General features: G+C 41.9%; 1 protein-coding gene and 1 pseudogene across 1 annotated transcript; one reads left to right on the top strand and one right to left on the bottom strand.

The window, feature by feature from the left end:
* The first annotated feature begins 427 nt into the window (after positions 1 to 427).
* Positions 428 to 9,593, top strand: LOC104414240 (30S ribosomal protein S1 homolog). Its single transcript, XM_010025284.3, has 9 exons — positions 428 to 967; positions 2,081 to 2,240; positions 3,126 to 3,187; positions 6,647 to 6,806; positions 6,886 to 7,006; positions 8,286 to 8,471; positions 8,902 to 8,980; positions 9,068 to 9,118; positions 9,197 to 9,593. Exons 1-9 carry the CDS (start codon positions 662 to 664, stop codon positions 9,278 to 9,280), a joined length of 1,209 nt encoding a protein of 402 aa, XP_010023586.2. The 5' UTR covers positions 428 to 661; the 3' UTR covers positions 9,281 to 9,593.
* Positions 9,594 to 12,197: 2,604 nt separating this feature from the next.
* Positions 12,198 to 14,114, bottom strand: LOC120293301 (annotated as a pseudogene).
* Between the last annotated feature and the right edge of the window lie 7,727 nt (positions 14,115 to 21,841).

The raw sequence follows: 21,841 nt of genomic DNA, 5'->3' as shown, positions 1-21,841 counted from the left end.
ACAAAGGAGGAAAAAGGAAAAAAGGAAAAAAAGGAAAAAAAAAAAAGAAAAAAAAAAAGAAAAGAAAAAAGGAAAAATATAATACAAATATTAAAAAAATTAAAAGAAACAACAAAATTATATAAATTTACCAAATGCATTTCTATTTTTTGAATAGAAATTTTTGCAATCACTGAGCGCGTTCTTATATTTAAAAATTGTTCCTGGAAACATAAATAAAAAAAAACTATTTCTATTCAAAAATTGCTCATCGGGATTGAATGGTTACTAAATTCGCCCTAACTTTCTACGTAAAATTCTGGACTCTAGTGCTCTCCTTTTATTTCCTTGTGCACAATTCTTGCCATCCATATTCGCATCATTTACGATTTCGCCAAGAGAGGGAGAGAGAGAGAAAGTTGCTTTATCCACTCCACGCACTTCACTCGGAGAGACAAGAGAAAGGAACGGATGCGAAGGGACGAACGTGCGCACATCCGAAATCCACCGCACGAAACGACGACACCGTCACTGAATCCGATGGCGCCGACACCAGATTTTGTGTTCTCAGACGCGACACTTGGAATTTCCATGAATATCCGAAGCTCCCCCTGAAAAATATCTCCCCACCGAAAAGCAGAGCAGCCTCAAGAACTCCGAAACCTCTGTTTGAACCGCGAGAATGCCGATCCTGACTGCGAATCTTGGACTGGCGGGTCCGTCGTCGACTACCCTTTTCGCGCTCTCGCAGCTCTTCTCCGGTGACCCGGCCCCTGCCCCCGCGGTCCGCTACAACGGCGGCGGTTTCCCCAGGATTTGCCTCAAGAACGCGGTTTCCAGGAGACCCTTTTGCTTTCGCGGCCTCGTCAGGGCCTCCGTGTCCGTCTCCGGCGACGCTTGGACGAGGGACGGCGAGGGAGGAGCCACCACCGCCGGTGCCGAGGCCGCGAATGGGGTGCCTTATCCGGACGCCGAGAGACAAGCTCGGGTGCGTGTTAGCCGTTTGATGATTCTCCTCTTTCTGGTTTCTTGTTTGGATGAATAATGCTGCGTGGGGATTTCCTGCTTTTTCTGTTTTGATTGGGATTTCATATGCTTTCTTGCTTAACGATGTCGATGTTCTTCACGCTCATTTGAAAGTAATGGCTACATCAGTTACATGAGATCATGAGATGAGCTTTGAAGGGTAATGAAACTGACTATGTGCATGAGCACGAGTTCATGCGAAAACATTCGAGTCTTATTTTATGTCCATTAGTTTGGGTTCAAAACGTAATTCACCAGTTAGATGGTCTCCAAGTTTTCTTAGAATCTTATTTCCATAATTTTCTTGATGGACTTATAGATGTTGAGTAACGAACTCTTGCTATTTGCAGTAGTGTCCATGAACGCCTTGCTATTGATCTGTGTGAAAAACGAGTGTGCTAATTGTCCCTTTTTTCAACTCTATCTATATAGTTTAATTGTGCAGGTTTTATTGAGTGCAATCAAATGTTAAATTGCTCGAATTTCATCTCTTTAAAATAGAAAAGATGAATTTTATATGGAGCGTTGAAAGAACTCATCCAATAGGAGTGTAATTGAATGTGTTTGGATATATCCACAAAATAAATATATAGAAAATTTAATTCCACACAAAAGAATTATTAGATCAAGTGTATTCTATCATTTAGATCTTTGGTTTAGGTCACAACCGCCAGAGATTATTAAGTTTTGGTCATTGCATATAATGATGAAAGCACTGCACATTTCTAACATTGACCTTTTACGCATTATTGATGAACCATGGCTTCTGAGAGGTCTAATGTAATTTAGAGAAGCAGTGCATTGACTACTAAACCTTTTTTACAATATATGACTTGCTGCAGAAGCTTTCATAATGCCTATCTGGTGGTTTAGTGACTGGTTGCTCACATGAAGCATGGGAATTTGTCGTGTAGCTCTGAATGAATTTAACCTTCTACGTCAACTCAATATATGCCTCAATATTAGAAAGCTATCTTATAGTAACTCCATGAGATGTTGAAGTTTTATAATATATTATTATTGTGAAATCCTCTTAATCATTATCATCTAAAACCTAGCTTCTGCAAAGAGGTAGTGGTCTGCTGATTGGAAGGCAGCAAGGGCGTATAACGAGAGTGGACTGATTTATAAGGGAAGAGTTGAAGGATTCAATGGAGGAGGATTGTTGGTCCGGTTTTATTCTCTTGTTGGCTTTCTACCCTTCCCACAGTTGAGCCCATCGTATTCTTGCAAAGGTACTCAGTTTACTTAAGCCTTGTGCATTTTTTATCTAATGAGTTTTTTGTTCATCATCAGCCTTCCTATTTGTTTTTCACATGCTTAATGACCAATTTTCTGCGGATTTGCTTCTACTCATTTTTGAATTCATGAATAATGAAGAGAATATGGGGAAATAGTGGAAAGTACCTATTTTAATCTAGCAGCAGAACCTAGAGAAAGACAAAAGCACACTTGTCATGAGCAAAACCTTATCTTGCTCCATCAAATATGTAAGACGGAGATAAGCTTCTGTATCTCTGCAGCTTTTAGATCTTTTTGATTCATGAAATGAAATCCTTTCAGGCATTTGATAATATTAGTTGCAGGTACAGCAAATCTAGCAGCTAAGAAATTATCACAAATGCATGATATGAATGACAAGAAGTCTAAGGAATTGTAATTATTTCCTTCTAACAATATATTATCAATCAAACTAGCTTTTCTGGATATAGACTGCCAATCTACCAATGTAGTTCTAAGAGATGGAAATGTAATTGATCAAAAAGTTCCACCACTTCATGTGAAGTTAGGAGAGGGAATCTTAGAACCTGATTTCTGGAAGGGCCCTTTAAAATAATTTTGCATGATCTATATCTGTTTTCTTATATATGAGCGGAATATAGTTGTATGCCATATAAGGATATCTTTACTTTGAACCCTGAATTGTGAGAAGATGAATTTTCAAAGAAAATTAATGGAGTTCTCTTATCAATAAATCTGGGGACTAATAAACCGGTGACCCCCTGAGATTGATATTTTGGACTAAGTCCATTTTCGTTTCATTGTATTCTATTCCAGTTCCACCCAATTATACGCTTACTGTCATGATGGCAATTTATCTGTATTTATATTCATTGTAGGACCAGCCAAGAATATCCAAGAGGTTGCAAAATGTTTGATTGGCTCAGTTGTTCCTGTGAAGGTAGGATTGCTGATCATAATGGTTTGCCTTTAGACTCTTAACCATATTTCTGGTATATCAATTTCTTTATTTTTCATGGCTCGCTGCATAGTTCTAGAATAGTGTCAAGATAGAGTACATTCTTGATCAATTCTAGAATTAATGATTTTTGTGCTGATTGCTGAATCTGATTGGTCACATGCTGCTTGTACTTGCTTGTGTTGGACATTTCATTGTTACAACAATCATTTAAAGAGTCATCAGTGGAAAGAGTTTTCTCAAGCACTGGGCAATGAAGTCTAACACCAGGATGGCCAAAAGAGATCTAACATAAATCTATTCCCGTGGTTCTTAGCCTTACTTTTCATTTTATAGTTTGTGGAAGTTAAACTATCAGTCAAAAGAAATTTGATGCATATTAAGCAAATTGCAAGTGTAGGAAAGAGTCCAATTCTCTAGACTTTAACACATCAACCAAAACATTATATGTCATTTTCTCTTGACTTGAAATTAGTTTTCATGTGTGGGCATAGGAAGTATTTAGCAAGTGATAGAAACCTATGTTCTACCTTATGGACAGTCTAGGACCATGCTCAACAAAGCTCTGAGTTTTTCCTTCTCTCAGAATATAGAGCCTCTGCCTCTGGACATGTTCACTTTCTGTAGTTTGTTTCAAAGCCATACAGGATAGTTTCTCATTCTATGTGGCCTTGTCCTTGAGATTGGCTTCCTCAGCTTGCCCCAGATTGATTATTGTTATCTGGACCAACTCCCTGAAGAGTATTAGCATAATCAGCGTTGCAGTTATACTTGTCTCCGGGAATAAATTACTTTTCTTGTTTCAATATTTTGTGCCATCCTCCAAAAGGAGCAATTTTCATTGTTACATGGTGGTTTATAAAAGTTCACCTATCTAGGCTTTGATTTTGGCACTAGTCTATGAGCACCAAATTTAAATCATGATGCATAACCTAATTAGATACTCCACTTACTAAATCAGTAGTAGCTTCTTTAGTTTGGGATTGTTGAGAGCAGCAGACATATTCACATTAACACTGTCTCAGGAATATCCATCATAGCATTTGCTAAAATTTTGCCTCTAGTGGGAAGTACCTCCTAGATGCAACACCTGAGATAACTGCCTTACAATACTCTCAACCAAATTAGATGAGTGATTAACTTTATCCTGTTAATTCCTCCACCTTGAATCGGTTCAAAAACCATGGTCAACCACATTTATGTCATCTTAGGGAAACTTCTATTCCATGAAACTCAACAGAAAGGAAAATGAACTTCATTTTATCTAATCTTGTAAAGTACAGTGTATATTAAGACCATTGAAGCAGAATATAACAAGCATGGTACACTTCTTTTTCACATTAATTAAGCATGGACATAGCATAGTTACCAAGAGTAATGTCCTTTGAACTTTCTGTATCAATGAGATTTACATGTCATGGATGGTCTAAGAATGCTTCACCAGAACACAAATGCTTTATATTTGAGAGAGATACTATAGAATTAATAAACATTCATCTGTTGCCATAGGCATAGCAAATTTGTCCTTGTGAGATAATCTATCCACTAAGGGTGTGCATGGCAACGTTTCTTTTCTTTTGTTTTTTGTTGTTTTGCTCCCGGAATCTATTAAAAAAACGTAAATTTGTTTAATAACGTTAATTAATTTTTTTATTCCTCGGAATATAAAAGTGGCCGAGGAATAGATTTGGAACAGAAACAAGAAGTAGAAAAAAATAGCTTTTTATTCTTGAGAATAATTTCTAGAAATAAGTCATTTTTTCTTTTCTTCTTCTTCTTTGGCGCTGGCCACTTGTTGCTTGCCCCCGTTGCCCGCCGGTGGGCAATAGACGGCGGAGGACAAGGAAGAAGAAGAAGAAAAGAAACAAAGAACAAAAATCTTAAAAAATTAAAGTAAATTCTACGTTACAAGAAAATTTGTGGATTGTTTCTTCTTTTATTCTGAGAATAGAATTTTTATAGTTAGAAATTGTTATTTTGCTCAGAAATTGTTCTAAGGAATAGAAATGGAAAATGACTATTTCTAAAAAGAAATTATTCCCTGGAACAGAAATGTTACTAAACACATCCTAAGCGATAGTGGGGGGCATAATTTTGAAGAAACATAGTATCGTAGATGGTGATATAAAAATAAAATGGAGACCTTGTTTATCCCAACTCTCAATAAATTGTCAAAACAAGAAAAGCACTCGCTCCTTTCTTTCCCCAAGTAAAATTGTTTTCTGGAAAATGATCTATGAACAGGATCGACACTGAAAAGATTAAATGATTTGAAGCCTTAAAAATATGTATTGGAAGATTTACAATCATTATCACTTGGTAGATAAGCAAGGTTCATCTGTCTTTTGCAAGAGGGCAATCATTTATAGCCGTGTTATTCAAAATTTGGGGGTGGTCCACTTGTTGGTTACTTTGATTTGGGAAAGCTTGTAGACCTGACTCTGAAACAATTCATTGATGTTAATCCAAATATGGCCCTATTAGGTTTGGCTGGTAAATATGCTGCATGGGTGATGGTCACAAAAACTGATGCGTTTGTCATTTAAGTGAAATAGCTCTAGAGATGAGGTCCTAACAGGATACAAGTTCTTGTGGTCAGACTATGATCTAAAATGTAGAGAATATTTGTTCCATAATCAGTTAACTCTCAAATGTGTTAGCATTGTCAGAAAGTCCAACAAAAAGGCTAAGGTTATTAGTTGGAGGGAAATTACGTGAATAAAAAGCTAATTGAAATTCCATTAGGCAAGCAGTGCGGGACTTAGTGCCCCCTCACTTGAAAACCAGGCTGAGCTGCACGTGAACTTGACGAATGGGCAGCCACACATGCAGAACAAACTTTGTGCAGCAGCTAGCTCTGATACTGTTAAAAAGCCAATCCAAAAGCTTAAGTTATTAGATGGAGGGAGAACATATAAAGCCCATTGAAACTCCATAAACAAGCTATGAGGGACACTTCTGCATTTTTCTTTTCCACCCCAAGCATCCAGAAAAGGAGGCATTAGAATATACTTAATGCAAACCGCAAAGAAGTCCTATTACTTCAATTCATCAACTTGCTGTCCTGTTCTTCCAATTCTCTCGCTTTTCTTCCCTTAAAGATTGCACAAACTGGAAGAAAAAAGAATATCATAAGGTAATTGTTTTGGGTCAAGGAGAAACTCTAGACTGCTTCGAAGTTTGTAAATCTGGATTTGTTGTGAAGTCAATGCTTGTGTAGATTGCTGCATTTAATGTCATAGTTTTGTTCAACTTTGTGATATGTGTCAATTGGTCAGAATGTTCAGTTTATTCATTTTCTTACCTTTGCGACCTTCTCCCTTCCCTGTCCTTGCTGCAACACTGTTTGATAGTCCAGCGAACTCTTTCGGCAGTGCCCTTATATCCTTCTACAATCTTCTCAACAGAAAGAGGTTAGGTTTAATTTGTTTCAATTCCTAGGTAATCCAAGCAGATGAAGACAGCAGACAATTAATATTTTCTGAAAAAGAAGCGGTCTGGTCTAAGGTTTCTGGACAGATTAATGTAGGAGATATCTTTCAAGCCAGGGTGGGTTCTGTTGAGGATTATGGTGCATTTGTTCACTTACAATTTCCTGATGGTAGGTGCTTTTATCTTCTTTTGTTTTCCTTGCATTTACATTCAGATGCTCAATGCTGAATCATTATTATGTGGTTCAGGATTGTATCATCTTACTGGACTAGTACATGTATCTGAGGTTTCATGGGATTTGGTTCAAGATGTGAGAGACATTCTAAGTGAAAATGATGAAGTGAAGGTCAAAGTCATCAATATTGATAGGTGAGTTTGCTGCGTTTTTATTTCATGTACCTTTTGCAGGTTTCTTCCCTTTACTATTCCAGACTAGATTGTTTCTGCCATGTTACTTGTATTTGATCTTGAACTGTGAACTGCCAGCTGATGAACTTGAGCTTCCATAAAAGTTCAGGCTTTGCCTGGTAGTCCTGTTGCATATCTGGTGTCTCTTTTGGGGCCAAACAGTATGTGATGTTCTGTTTGCTGCAAGAAACTGTATAAGATTGCTTGTGCTATTCATTGTTATCTGTCAAAGACAGACTATGAGGTGATTTCATTTATAAATTGTACTCTTTTGGGAGACTAAGCTAATCTGAGAAAAAGGTCAAAGTTCATTGCAAGTGAGACCAAATATACGCAACTACTATACTGAACTTGCCTCCGTGCATTTAGAGACTGTTTCAGTTAACATGACTTTTTTTCATGTTAGGCTAGACTTCCCTTGAGCAATAAACCCTAGAGGTTGCTCTATATACACCTCTTTTAGAGCACCATTTCTCACATCCAACTGATGCAGTGGCCAATGATGAGTGGCTGCAAGGGAAATAAGTAACATGATAGATGCAAATTTAGCAACAGGTGAAAAACTATCACAATAATCAATACCACAAACTTGATTAGACCTTCTAGTTGAACTTCCTGGTAGAGGATCCATCCAAATTGAGCTTAATGAAAAACATCCACTTGCGCCCAATGGCTCTTACCCTGGAGGTAAAGACATGAGGTCCCATGTCTGATTGTGTGAAAAGCATAGTTTCTTCTTCCATTGCTTGCCTCCAGCCGGAGTGACCCACTGCCTCACTGATGGTCTTAGGAAAAGTATGACAATCAGGCAAGGATATACAACACTGGAGGAATGAGTATAGATAACTACAGTGAACGATGACTACAGTGAACAAAGGTGGAAAGCATGTTGTTTACAATTGTGTTCACCTTTGCATATAGCAATAATAAAGTCTATGTTGTTAGAAGTTTCAGTTACGGTTTGCCAGTAGTTGCCTCTCCTGGGAATATTCTGGGGTTCACTGGACCCATTTCTTGGACCGAGTTCTTCCAATCTAGTTGGTTTTCGAAATCCACTCTCAAACTGTATAGGCTTATTTTAGAAAGCTGCCTACATATACAAAAAAGGACCATTCGACTCCTTAACAATTCATCCTTTTTTTTTTTTAAAATTTGTAAGTGGTCATTATGTTTCTTATGTATGCTCACTTATTGCCTCACCCTGAGCTTCAGCTATGTGTTTTGGATTGGGTCGGTGCAGAGAAAAGTCAAGGATTACTCTGTCAATGAAGCAGTTAGAGGAGGATCCACTTCTTGAAACTTTGGACAAAGTGATTCCTCAGGATGGCTCAGTTAATTCTGATGCTTCCAGCACTAACAGCAGCAGCAAGATTGATCCTCTTCCTGGGCTTGAAATAATTATTCAAGAACTACTGCAGGAGGAAGGGTATGATCCAATATTCCTCAAACTTTTAGTAGAGTAAAATATGGCAAAAGTTGAGGCCACTTTGTCAATAAGGGAAAACCCAATGTACTTTGTGTAGAACTTACTTGGTTATAATGTAGTCTCCTAGGTCCTTTACATCAAGGTTCTCAAATCAGTTCTAAGAAGCACTGATATTTGAGATCAATTTCCACCGCATGTTCCTTATATGATTGGCAGAATTGTGATGGGCATGTGAACATAGTTGCATTTCATACATGAGTAGGTATGGAGATGCGAAGAATCTTGGCAATGACTGGTGTTGCTTTACTTAAAATAAAAATCTAGGAAACTTCTCTAAGTCAATAATCGTTTTATATAATATTATTTGCAGCATTCCATCACATCTTTTTGTTATATCAGGTTCCTATCTCATTTTGTCCCTTCTTTTCAGCATAGAAGATGTGAGAATAAATCGACAAGGTTTTGAGAAACGGGTGGTTTCGCAGGACCTCCAACTCTGGCTCTCCAACGTAAGTTCTTCCTCTTCGGCGATCTTGTTGCGTTCATCCCGAGACTATAAGCTTAGATTGACCTTGCATCCTTTTTCTTCATCATAGGCACCACCAACAGACAAGAAATTTATCCTTCTTGCTCGTGCTGGGAGGCAGGTAAGTTTCCCATATCTCTCTCTCTCTCTCTCTCTCTCTCTCTCTCTCTGTGAAATAACTGATCCTGCTTTATACTAGGTGCAAGAAATACAATTGACAACACTGCTTGATCAGGACGGAATTAGGAAGGCACTACAGCAAGTTTTAGAGCGTGTCCCGTGATGGGCATGATAATTGACTGGACTGTATTAGGTGGCCAGTGTCTCTGTAGAGGAAGGCTTCTAGCTCTGACCTGCCCATCTCTTGTTTGAAGCATTTTACTTGAGCTTTGTGGTGCCCCGGAACTGGATTTGTGGTACCCTTTACCACATTAAGAACACGGGTATCACAATTTTGGTATCGTGTAACACAAATGAGATTACGATGTTCTGTTCATAATAGGATTATGTTCACACTTGGACCAGGGTTTCAATCGACGGAAGCACACTAGAGTAATGGTCTTCATGATCCTACAAAATTATACCCAATTCTTAAATATCTGACTGGTCCAATTTGAAGGTACAACTGACTCTCGACCATAGTTCTTCGATCTCGCTCTTATAAAAAAGCACGTGATTTTTCTCAATTGGACTGGATTTCGTGGTGGTAGGGATCATAGGGTTTGTTTATGCTTCAAGGATCGGAATGGAAGGAAGTTGGATTAATGAAATACGGAACGATCAAAGATTGATCAAAATTTACGAATCACAGAGACAAAATTTGAGAGCAACCGACCGGTTTTGGTAGTAGGTCTTAATTAGCATATAGAATCAGAGTCACAAAGTTTTATGTTAACACGAGTTGACACCAATCATAATCATGATCTTGAAAATACAAATTGCTAGTCCTACTGATGTGGTGTGAAGAAAAATTCCTGTAACTCAAAGCCTCGACCCGCCCACATGTTTGTTTGTTTGTTTGTTTGTTTTTGTTTTTGTTTTTGTTTTTTTTTTTGGTTTTGTTTTTATCGAAACATCTTATTTGTTGAGTCGGCTGGGTTCGGGTTGGTTTTCTCGACCCAAAAAGACGTAGAATTAGAAAGGAAATGAAAGAAATATCTAGAGGAAATCAGCATTCCGCCGATGTTTTACCGCTAGTTGGTGGCCCCGGCGCTGATCTGCTTCGCAACGATTTATAGGTTGAAAGTTGGCTCCCCGTTCAGGAAGAAGGGGAGGCGATGGATGGGCGGAAGCAGCCACCGTCTTGTTCCTGTGGCTACTGGCATGGATTTAAGAGCCAGTTGAGAGCATTTGTGATTAAGGAAACAAGTCCCTGAACTTTTGATTTGATCTATTCAACGTGATTCTCAAACTTTTGGTAAATGTAAAATCTAATCTCCAAACTATATGAAAATATCTAATCTTGTCTTTTCTTCAATTCAAGTTCAGGAACAATTGCATATTGAGTTAAAGTTTTGGAATCATAATGAACAAATTAAAAGTTTAAGGACGACATTGTTTGTTGAGTCAAAATTTATGAATTATTTGTGTCATTTCCCTTGTTGAAGACGTACTTGTCTTAAACTTGCTACTCACAAATCTCATATCTTTCCCCACCGGTTTCTCCCTCTAATTGAAGTAGAAAGAGCTGAAAAGGATGATTAATTTGAAAGCGCTATCGTCAACATGATTTTGTTTGGGAGTGAGATAAGAAAGCCCGGTTTAAGGTGAAGAAATTTTTTATGTTTACCCTCAAATTCACTCCTACAAAACGATCAATTTTTCAAGATTTTCCACACCCACCTTATATCTCATGGAACATTCCACCAAAACCGTAGCGACACATATAACAAAGGTAAGGAGCGATCCCAGAGCAAGTGGCTCCTAAGAGCCTGCATGGTTGGAAATGTTTCTGTTCCCGGAACAGAAATTTCTGTTCTTTTGTTCAGGGAACAAAAAGCAAACAGTAAACGCGTTTGTGTGCGTTTCTGTTCGCTTTTTGTTCTTTGTTCCCGGAACACAAAAGAAACGAAAGCAAAAAAAAAAAACTTGTTTGCTTGTTTAACACAAATCGAAACACTTTTTTCTTTTTCTTTTTCTCTTATTTTTGTTCTTCTTTCTTTTGGCGGTGCCGGCCTCGCCATGGTCGGCGCCGACGAGGGGGCATGCGCCTCGCCCGGCCACGCGAGGCTCGCCGGCCCGGCAGAGGCCGACGACGGCGGGCGACGCTCGCCAGATCCCCGAGGCCGAGGTCGGCCTCGCCATGGGCTGAGCGGCTCAGGCTCGCCGAGATCCGGCGAGCCGACCTCGCCGGCCGGCGAGCCTCGGCCTCGCCGAGCCACCGCCAGCGACGCCGACACGGTGGCTCTGCGAGGCCGAGGCTCGGCGGCCGCCGGGCGAGGTCGGCCTCGCCGGATCTGGCGAGCTCGAGCCGCCCCATGGCGAGCCCGACCTCGCCCGCCCTGGGCGAGCTCGATCTCGCCCGGTCCGGCGAGGCCGAGCTCGCCCGCGGCCGGCGAGCCTCGGCCTCGCCCGGCGGTGGCCCGGCGAGGCCGCGCCTCGCCCGCCGGGCGAGCTCGGCCTCGCCGGATCAAGCGAGGCGACCTCGCGCCGGCCCGGGCGAGCTCGATCTCGCCCGGATCCGGCCTCGAGCTCGCCCGGCCGCGAGGCCGAGCTCGCCCGGCGGCCGGCGAGCCTCGGCCTCGCACCGGCGGTGGCCGCGCGGCCGTGCCTCGCCCGCCGGGGCGAGCTCGGCCCTCGCCGGTCGGTCGCCGGCAAGGCCTTGGCCGGCGACCGAGCCAAAAGAAGAAAAAAAAAAAAATGAAAAAAAAAAAGAAAAAAAGGAAAAAATAGAAAAAATAGAAAAAATAAAAGAAATAAAAAAATTATCCAAATTTACCAAACATGTTTCTGTTTATTTTTATTCCCGGAACAAGTTTACCAAACGCGTATTTTTGTTCAAAAATTGTTCCCAACGAAATATTTTTTCTATTTCTCGTTCCCGAAAACAATTTTTAAACGAAACGTTACCAAACGCGCCCTAAGAGGCTCATTTGATGAACCAAATTGCATGAATGAGAAAGAAGTTTTTGAATTATATATATTAAGTTGAAATCAACTCACAAGAGACTTTTTATTCATTTATTTATATGATGACATTTTTTACGTTGAAACTTCAATACAACGTGCTCGGGCCAGAACACCATCAGGTTGAATAATCTCATACAAAATCGCTAGTCTCGGTTTAGGATGGGTAAAAAGTAGATAATAGCTCGATTTTGGATGGATAAAAGAGAGCAACACGCCCGAAAATTTATTGGGAGGGTCACGACAACGAGAGGTCATCTTTTCCAACCCCACCGTAGATAGAAGAACATGACGGCTAACTAAAATATAGAGAAAAGCAGCGACCGAAAGAGATTGATTGATTCATTCCATGCACTTAATGACGACGACGACTGTCGATCAGATCAGGACGTCACCAGATTCCTCAAAAACTCATCCATGGCTTTAACTGAAGACCCCTCTCCCTCCGTCACCGCCCTCCTGATCTTCTCCCTCGCCTCCATGGCTCTCTCTCTCAACTCCTTCCCTTTTCCGCCCTCTCTGCATCGCCCACCGCCGCCTCGATCGCCCTCCTCACCTCCTCCCGGCTCACCTCCGCCGCCGCGCCCTCGCCAGCTCGACGCAGACCTCCATCTCCTCCGCCATCATCTTCGCGTTGTACGCCTGCTCCCCTGCCATTGGCCACCCGATGATCGGCACCCCTGGCTCAGGCTCTCCAGCGTCGAGTTCCAGCCGCAGTGGCTGAGGAACGCCCCGGTCGAGCTGTGCCGCAGGATCTCCAGCTGTGGTGCCCAGTCCCTCACCAGCAACCCGCTCTTCTTCTTCTTCTTCTTCTCGTCTACCCTTGTGACTCGCTTCTCGAACCCTGGTGGCAGCCACTCGTCCCTCATCTCGCCCCCCATGTCGAACCCGAGGGGCGGCCTCATGACCCATATGAACGGCCTTTCGCTCGCCTCGAGCCCAGCGGCAAGCTCCTTCATGTTGGACTCGGTTATGGTGTTTTGGGAACCGAAGCAGACGTATACGACGGAGCCCGGAGGGTGCTCGTCGAGAAACTCGACACATCTCTCTGGGCCGATCCCGAGCGGCTTTCCAGGGCGATGTTCAGAGATGGAAGTCGAGGAACCTGAAGAGTCGTCGTTCCTGACGATCGCGTCAGGAAGAAGGGGACCGATGGTCCAGACCGGAAGCTTCACCAGGTTTCTTAGGGCCGCCGCTCCGAGCGGCTCAAATTCCTCGGACGTGTTACACAACCACCCGCTCGAATTGAGAGTGAGCTCGAACTGAGGCCGGAGGAATCTGGACCACACGTCGTCCCCATCCGCCTCCCTGATCATCGCCACGAGGTGCGACTTGTCGAAGAGGCATCGTTCTGGGAAGGCCGGGACTATGAACTTGCCGGACTCCATCCCGCGGTGCGGGAGGTGGAGCCACATGGACACGTACGCCGAGGTCCCATAGGCCCCGCAAGTGGTGAAGGTGTAGTTCCTCGTCCCGAAGGCCTTGGCCACATCCGCTGCCCAGCCGAAGAAGATGTCGGAGATTATGCAGACGGTGGCCGCCCATCCTCCCGGCAGGTTATGTTGGCAACCAAACTTTCCAGGGGAGCTCTCCAAGCTCAGCGACGCATAGCAGAGGTCTACCATCTGGGTTAGCGGCATGTTCTCGGTGTTCTCTGTGTTGGACGGCAGGGCGTGGGCGGAGGGATCGAAGGCGAGCTCTGCGAAATTGATGGCCCTGAGCGTGGGGTCTGCCATGGCAGTGGAACGAAGGCGGCGCACGTTAACAGGAGTGCTGGCAATGGTGATGGTGAAGCGGCTTCGTCGCTGGATTCGCCTGGCAAGGGCAAGGAACGGGATGAGGTGGCCGTGAGCCATGAAAGGTAGCATCACGATGTGACCACCGTCGTCCGAAGGAGCCATCTGATTCTTCTGCTTTCACCTTTGGTCGATTGATACTGAGAAGTGCAGAGTAGGGTTTACGATCGAATCCTTTTTATCCTTCTTTGTGGTGGTTTCTTCGCTAGCTGCTTCTCCAGGCCATTATCACTCGTACAAAGATGCGCCGTAATGTAAATAGAGCCAACAAACGATAGGTCAAATCAAGTTTGAATCTGGTGAAAGGTGGTTCGGCTCAAATTAATAGTTAACTCGATTTTAATCTATTCATATATAATATAAATCTAGTTATCCGATCCAATCTAGTTATCAAACACTTTGATACAGAATTAAAGTGGATGCGCATATTAAAAACCATAATTAAAATATATTTAAATTTAGGCCATCCATATGACTTGGGCCACCCACATGATCATTATTATAGCCATTAATTTTGTGGGCCCATTCATTCTTTACGTCTTCAATTATTTGCTTGATTTCTTCTTCTCCTCTTCTCTTTCAAGAACCTTTTCTTTTATCGGACTCTTTTTAAGAACTTTCCTTTTTTGGTCGGAAGTTAGTTGTCATTACTAATTTGTTGTTGAGACGTAACTAAGTTTGGAATCATTACATAATGAAATCCACAATGGGCGAGGGGATATAAAACCCAATTATAAGGAAGGCGGTTGTTTTGATGGGCTTTGCTATCCAGTCGATGGGCTTGTTAGTTTTTCTAGGCACATAGATACCGAGACTCTTGAGTTGGGCCGTGGTTAGTGCTTTGCAATCCCCTAAAATTGCTTCTATAGTCCATGGGCTCGATACTAAGCCCATCAAGCCCCCTACCACAAATTTGCTATCAGTTTGTACTTCCATCTTGCAGTTTAGGGCGTACATGATAACGTTTCTATTTCTTTATTTCTGTGTTTCTCTACTCCCTAGAACAGGTTTGGAATATAAATCCGTTTGGTAACGCAATTTCATTTTCTATTTCTGAAACAAATTTATATTCCGAAAATAGATTTGGAGTAGAAATCAAGAGTTAAAATTTTGAGCTTTTCTATTTTTGGAACAAAAATGAGAAATCAAAACTTTCTTCATCGTTCACTCTTGTTATCACTTATCACCCACCTGCCGCCCATGGGATGCCGAACGCCCACCGCGCCCCTTGCCGCCCGCCACCGGCCTTGGTTGCTCGCTGCTCGCCATCGATCACCGGCCACCAAACGCTAGCTTCTCGGCCACCGAGACTCCCGGCCGCTTGTCACCGGCCGGCCGATCTGGATGTTGGATGCTAAATCGTCGTCGTGGCTGCTCATCGCCAACTTCTCGGACACCGAAGGCCCACCGCCAACCACTGAACATCCCTTGCTGACTGCCTGTTGGTCACCATCGGCCATCGGATGTCGACCGTCAGACTTCAGTCGTTGGCAACCCGCTGCCAACCATTGGTCGCCGACCATTGGCTACTCGCCGCTAGTCGTCGGACGCTGGAATCCAACCACCCGCCGTCGATCGTTGAACGCCGGACGCCGATTGTCGGACATCAAACTCCGACCACTGAATGCCGGCGGTTGCCGCTCCTAGAAATAGAAATTTTATTCTCTTATCAAACAAATTTTTACTCTAGAAATAGAAATTCTGAATCATTATCAAACACGTTTCTTTACTGAGAAACTCGTCAATGGAATAGAAATTGAGAAATCAATTTTTGGCCAGAAATTGATTTATATTCTAGAAATTTTGTTATGTGTGGCCTTAGTTGAAGCGTAGATGGGACTTTCTCTCTCTTGCCTTCGCCAATCTCGACAAAGCCGCATGGAGGGCTAAAGCTTCCATTTTTATGGTTGAGTCTGCGTTGATCTTCTCTACGAAGCCATCTATGAGGATCCCATCTTTACTCCTATAGATCCCAGCCTTTGATCCCTCCCTCTAATCCCTCCCTCTATTCTTCAGTCCGCGATCCATCCATGTTGTACTTCAGGGAGCCTTTTGCTAGAGATACCCATTTTGTAGGTGTGTCGTGAGTTTGTTGTTGCGATTTCATTTTTTAGGGTTCCACCGATTGTTAAGCTCAAGATCTACGTACGCTTCATTCACGACTTCACGTGGTCTGGTGTTTTGCTTTTGAAGATTGTAGAGTTTCTTATCTTCTAGATTTTCCAGAGAACTCTGGCTACCAACTCCTTCGACCAAGCATTGCTGCAAGAGGTAAAGATTTCAAATAGCCATTTATCTATTTTAGTGATGTTTTTGGGGGAAAGATTCAGCCATAGCTTAGGGTTAGACCGGATCTCGTGCATCCATTGATAGAGGAGGAAGAGGTGTTTAGGTGTTTCGGCATTCGGTGACAAATTGGGCAGCTTTGATAAGGTATCATCTTCATCCTATAGAGGTTTTCCTTTGTTGGTAGCGCATTAGCACACAAGCTCCATATAAAAAAACTGGATTTTGGGGGTGGATGTGGAGGTCCCATATCAAGTTCCATAGCTTTTGGGGGTTTGGTATGATGAGTATGTGTGGGATGTGGTTTGGCTATCTGCTGTTTGTTTGCTGTTGTATCTGCTTTTGACTAAGTAGGTATTGGATCTGTTGTTTGTCATATGATTTTGTCTTTCTTCATAGTGTGACTAAGTGGAGTTGCAAGGATTTCTTTTACTAAGTCATCATCAAACAAGGTTGCTAGCTTATACACATCCCACTGTTTGGACTCTTGATCAATTAACTTAGCCACATATTGGGATTCTTCTTGGTTTATAAGTCCTCCAATGTATCCTCACACTAACCATTTGTCTTCTCTCATTCTAATTTGCAATCCATCTCCCACTGCCCATTAGTTTATTGCTCTATCACCTCTCTTCCTTGTAGTAAATTTTGCCATTCCCAAAACAGTCTTGATCCCTTGTTTGCTTTCATGAAATATCCTAAAGAGAAATATAAGCCTTTCAACGCTGACTCCATAAGGTTGAAGGGGCTTGTGTGAGTCTTCAAGTATGTTTTCCTAACATGGCCTTTTCAAAAGCAATAAGGCCCTTAAATCCCAAACCCCTACAATCTTTCCTATTTTTCAACACTTCTCATTTCTTCCAATGAATAACTATCTTCGCACTTTTTTTTTTTTTTTTTTTTCCACTAGAATGTGGCAATCTTTTGTTCAATTGATCTACAAATTGATATAGGGATCTTGAAAATGGACATAGCATATTGCGGCAATGCCTGCACAACCATTTTAATGAGGATTTCCTTTCATGCCTTTGACATTATGTTTTCTTTCCACCCTCAAGTTTCATATTGACCCTCACTTGAACCCACGCAAAAATCTCTTTCTTGATTGTCCCCAATTTGATAGCACACCGAGATATTTCCATGTTTTTTTTTTTTTTTTTTGGATGATACTGAGACTCTTAGTTCTTTTGCCATGTTCTTCCTTAATTGCTGTGGGCTATATTGGTTGAAGTAAATGCCAGATTTGTTCAGGTTAATTGCTTGACCCGATGCATAAAAATATTGGTTCAAAAGGTTTGCTATATTCCAACACTCCTTAACTATACCGTTGAGAAAGAACATTACATCATCCGCAAATAGTAAGTGTGTGAGTGTTGGATAGCTTCTATTTAGTTTGATTCCTTTCACACTTTTGTCCTTGAGTGCTTTTTGTATAAGGAAAAATAGCATATTAGTCATAATAATGAATACTAGGGAGAGAGAGGATCCCCTTGCCTTAATCCTCTAGTTGGCCTAAATGCTTGGAGAGGTTCCCCATTCACTTTGATGCCGAAGGTGGTAGTTGAGATGCATGTTTTCACCAAAGAAACCCAGCGATCACTAAAGCCCATCTTAGTCATGAACTCACACAAAAATCCCATTCCACTCGATCATATACTTTCTCCATGTCAAGATTAAATACGCATGAAACTTCTTTTTCTTTTTCCTAATTCTCGGTTAGTGCAGCACTTCTTGGACTATTAATATATTATCTTGTATCTATTGTCCACCTATGAAAGCACTTTATTCCATTTCTATCAATTTGTGAAGCCAAGGTTTCAACTTATTTTCCATTACTTTGGAGATTATCTTGTAACTGAAATTACAAAGACTGATGGGCCTATATTGCACTATAGATTCTAGGTTAGCCACTTTTGGAATAAGGATAAAATTAATATCATTGAGGGAAGGGTCTAGAGTACCTCAAACGAAGAAGTCATCAATCATTTTATGCACTTCTCCTTGAATCAACTCCCAATGTTGCTTTGATAGAATTGTCCATTCAAGCCATCTCGGACCTAGGGCCTTATTGACCCCCAATTGAAAAACTTCTAATCTCACTTCCTCCATTGCAACTAACCTTGTTAAAGCTTCATTCAATGCCTCTCCTACTATGCAAGGGTATCAATCCAACATTGGTTGAAAGTTTCTAGGGCCAACTATGCCATAAAGATGTTTATAGAAGGTTACAATATGTTCTTTAATTACCTTTGGATCCTTGCACTAGTTCTAGTTATCAAATTTCAGCATAGTTATTCTATTATGTTGCCTTCTTTGCATCATTGTATTATGAAAAAACTTCATGTTTTTATGTCTCCATCTTAGCCACTTTATCATCGATCTCATTCCCTATTACATCTCTTCTTATCTCCATAATTGCTCAATTTGCATCTTGAGTTGTTGCGTTTCTTCATTTCTTGATCCCCTTTCCTTTGTGTTGGTTATCTTTGTGAGCTCTTTTTTTAAGGTCATTAATCCTTCTATAGGCATTTGAATGCTTATGTTTGCTCCACTTGGCTAAAGCTTTAGCAACCTCATTCAGTTTTCTAGGCAAGTTCAGTTGTGAATTTAGTTGATCATTCCACATGGCCTGCACTATTTCTCGGCATTCATTATCTTTTATCTAGTAAGCTTCAAATTTGAACTCTCTTCTTCTTTTAGTTAATGAAGAATATAATGACAAGAATATAGGGTAGGGGTGTGCAACTGGACCGGGTTTACTCTGAACCCGGACCGAACCACTTAGAAAACTAGTTCGAATCGGTTCTAGGTAGAATGGTCCGGAAAATCGGTTCTAATTTTTGGGAATTGGTTTTGTTCCTATTGGAGAAAACTTTCTTATTTGTTTTGAAGTTGACAAAACGTTTCCATCAGTCTAGTCTGAAGACTTGCAGACTCTGTCGTCAAAGTCTCGAAGACCGCTAGATCACGGGACTTAAGATTTAAGGCACGTTTGGTAACGATTATGTTCCGGGAGTTGATTCGACTAGAAATAATTATTTTTGATTACTCGTTCCCGAACCGATTATGAGTAAAAAGCGCGTTTGGTAAGCTGTTCAAAATTTTGATTAAGGAATAGAATTGCGTTTGGTACCGTATTAATTGATTATGTTCCAAATTAATTTCTTTTGATTTTTAAATAAATTTTAAATAATTTCTTTACTTTTTTTCCCTTTTTCCTATTCTTCTTCTTCTTCATTTGGCCGGTGGCGCTCACCGGGCGTCCGCGGCGCCCTCGGGCGCGGAGGTCGGCCTTCGTCGGCCGAGCCTCGGCAACCGGGCGAGCTCGCCGCCGCCAAGGCTCGGCCTCGCCGGTGGCCGAGCGAGTCTCACCGGTGGGCGGCGAGGCTCGCCCGGCCACCGGCGAGGCTCGACCTCGCCCGATCGGCGAGACCGAGCCTCGCCCGCCCGTGCCGGCAAGAGGCTTGCTCAAGCCACCGGTGGCTTCCTTGACCCGGCCCCGTGGCCGGGTTGGCCTCGCCGTGGGCTGGCTTGCCTCCGGCGAGCTCGCCACCTCGCCCCGGCTTTGGCAAGCCTGGCGACCTCGCCGACCGGCGACCGGCGCGGACCCGGCGGCGGCGGGCGCGGCGGACGGCGGGGCGATGGCAAATGGCAACCGAGATGTTGAAAGAGAAGAACAAGGGTTTTACCATTTTGATTGTTTTGATTCTTTTTCGATTCTCGGACGTAGAATCAAATTTTTTTGATTCTCAAATCTTGTCAAAAATCGTTCACGGGAACAAAAAGTTTACCAAACGCGATTCTCGTCCCAAAGCGATTAAGGGAACAAAAATCAGAATGCACCTGTTTGGCAAGTTGCCAAACGTAGGCCCTTAAGTTTGCCCTCATTGACCGTTTCTAGACCGACGAAGAAGACTTATCCCGACTGAGTATTTCTTTAAAGGATTTGATTCGAGCAGCTAAAGAAGATCTTACGGTTGGAGATAGCATCTTAAGATCTATTATTCATTTTGAAATTAATTTGGGTAATTTGGATCCGTTGAATGGCGAAGCATACTTGGAAGGTTCTACTTATGGAAACCTAGATCTTGATTGTATGGGCGAGCATGATTGGTGGGCTATCGTCACATTCCTTAAGTAACTTGAAATCTCCCTAATTGATTACGTCAACGGATAGATTAGAAGAACTCCTTTGAAATGTGCCAACGGTTATGTAGGCATAAAGGAGTATATAAGGAAGGGCGCTCTAATTATTCAAGTGTGTGCGCGATAGATAAATTCCAAAGTCTCAAGTTTCTTGTTCTTTGCCGATTCAATTGTTGAGCGAAAATTTGTACTTAAAAGAGTATTTATACATTTATGAGGCCTTGAGGAAGTGTAGCGAGTCTCTACACTGTGGAATCAAGAACGTGATACGTAATGACTCTTTTGATTCATAGTGAAATCCAGCCGATGGGTTGTCGGTGCGGGAGAATGGACATAGGCTTAGATTAAGCCAAACCACTATAAATCTTGTGTTCTTATTATTTCACTGAAATCTTTTACTTTGTTCGTAACTCTATTTAATTGTTAGAGTTTAATTTCCTCTTCAAAGTCTTTTGTTAATCAAACTCAGGTTAAAAGTCAAGTTCTACACTATATTTTGCAAAATTTGTTTTCGCACCTATTCACCTCCCTAGGTGCACATACTAGCACTTTCAATTGGTATCGAGCACATGTACTTATTTAAATTGAAGTGTTTTTACTTCAAAGTTAACGATCCATGGCTAGTATGTTGGCTCCGGGTTTGGTTGAAGGGCAAAGCAACACCGGACCGCTTTATTTCGATGGGAAGGAATACAGTATATGGAAAAACAAGATGAAAGCATTCCTAAGATCGAAAGATCCTCTGGAATGGGATGTGTTGGAGAAATCTTCGTGGAATATTTTGAAGCTGACAAAATGTTTCCATCAGTCTAGTATGAAGATTTGCGATTCTACCATTCAAAGTCGAAGACCTCCCGGACCGCGACTCAAGACTCAAAGTCTATTCTCATTGACAGTTTCTAGACCGTCGAAGAAGGGTTATCCAGAACTGGGTGTTTCATTAAGGATTTGACTTTATCAACTGGAGAAGATCTCTTGGCTGGATATGACATAACAGAATCCTTTATTTGATCATGATTGATTCAGAGATTAAGGATCCGATGATTGGCGAAGTATACTTAGAAGGTTCTACTTATGGAAACCGAGATCTTGATTGTATGGGCGGCGGATTGATGGGCTATTGACATGTTCCTTAATAACTCAAATGATCTTCCTAATTGATTCCGTCCAACGGGTAGATTGGAGGAATTCCTTTGGTAAGTGCCAACGGGTATGATGGCATAAATGAGTATAAAGGAAGACGTTCTAGTTGTTCGAGAGAGTGCATGATATAAGAATTCCAAAGTCTGAAGCTCTTTGTTCTTAGTCAATTCATTTGCGAGCGAAATCTTGTACGCAAAAAGAGAGTATATACTTTGAGAGACCTTGAGGAAGTGTGGTAGAGGTTCTACATTGTGGAATCAAGGAAGAGACTTGCTGTAACATCTCTTTTGTTCATAGTGAAATCCAGCCTATGGGCTATTAGTGCGGAAGAGTGGGCGTAGGCTTGG

Source organism: Eucalyptus grandis, chromosome 5, assembly GCF_016545825.1.
Source record: "Eucalyptus grandis isolate ANBG69807.140 chromosome 5, ASM1654582v1, whole genome shotgun sequence".
In the NCBI taxonomy this organism is placed as follows: domain Eukaryota; kingdom Viridiplantae; phylum Streptophyta; class Magnoliopsida; order Myrtales; family Myrtaceae; genus Eucalyptus; species Eucalyptus grandis.
Note: the sequence above shows the minus strand (reverse complement) of the source record. Positions and strands in the feature narration are given on the sequence as shown.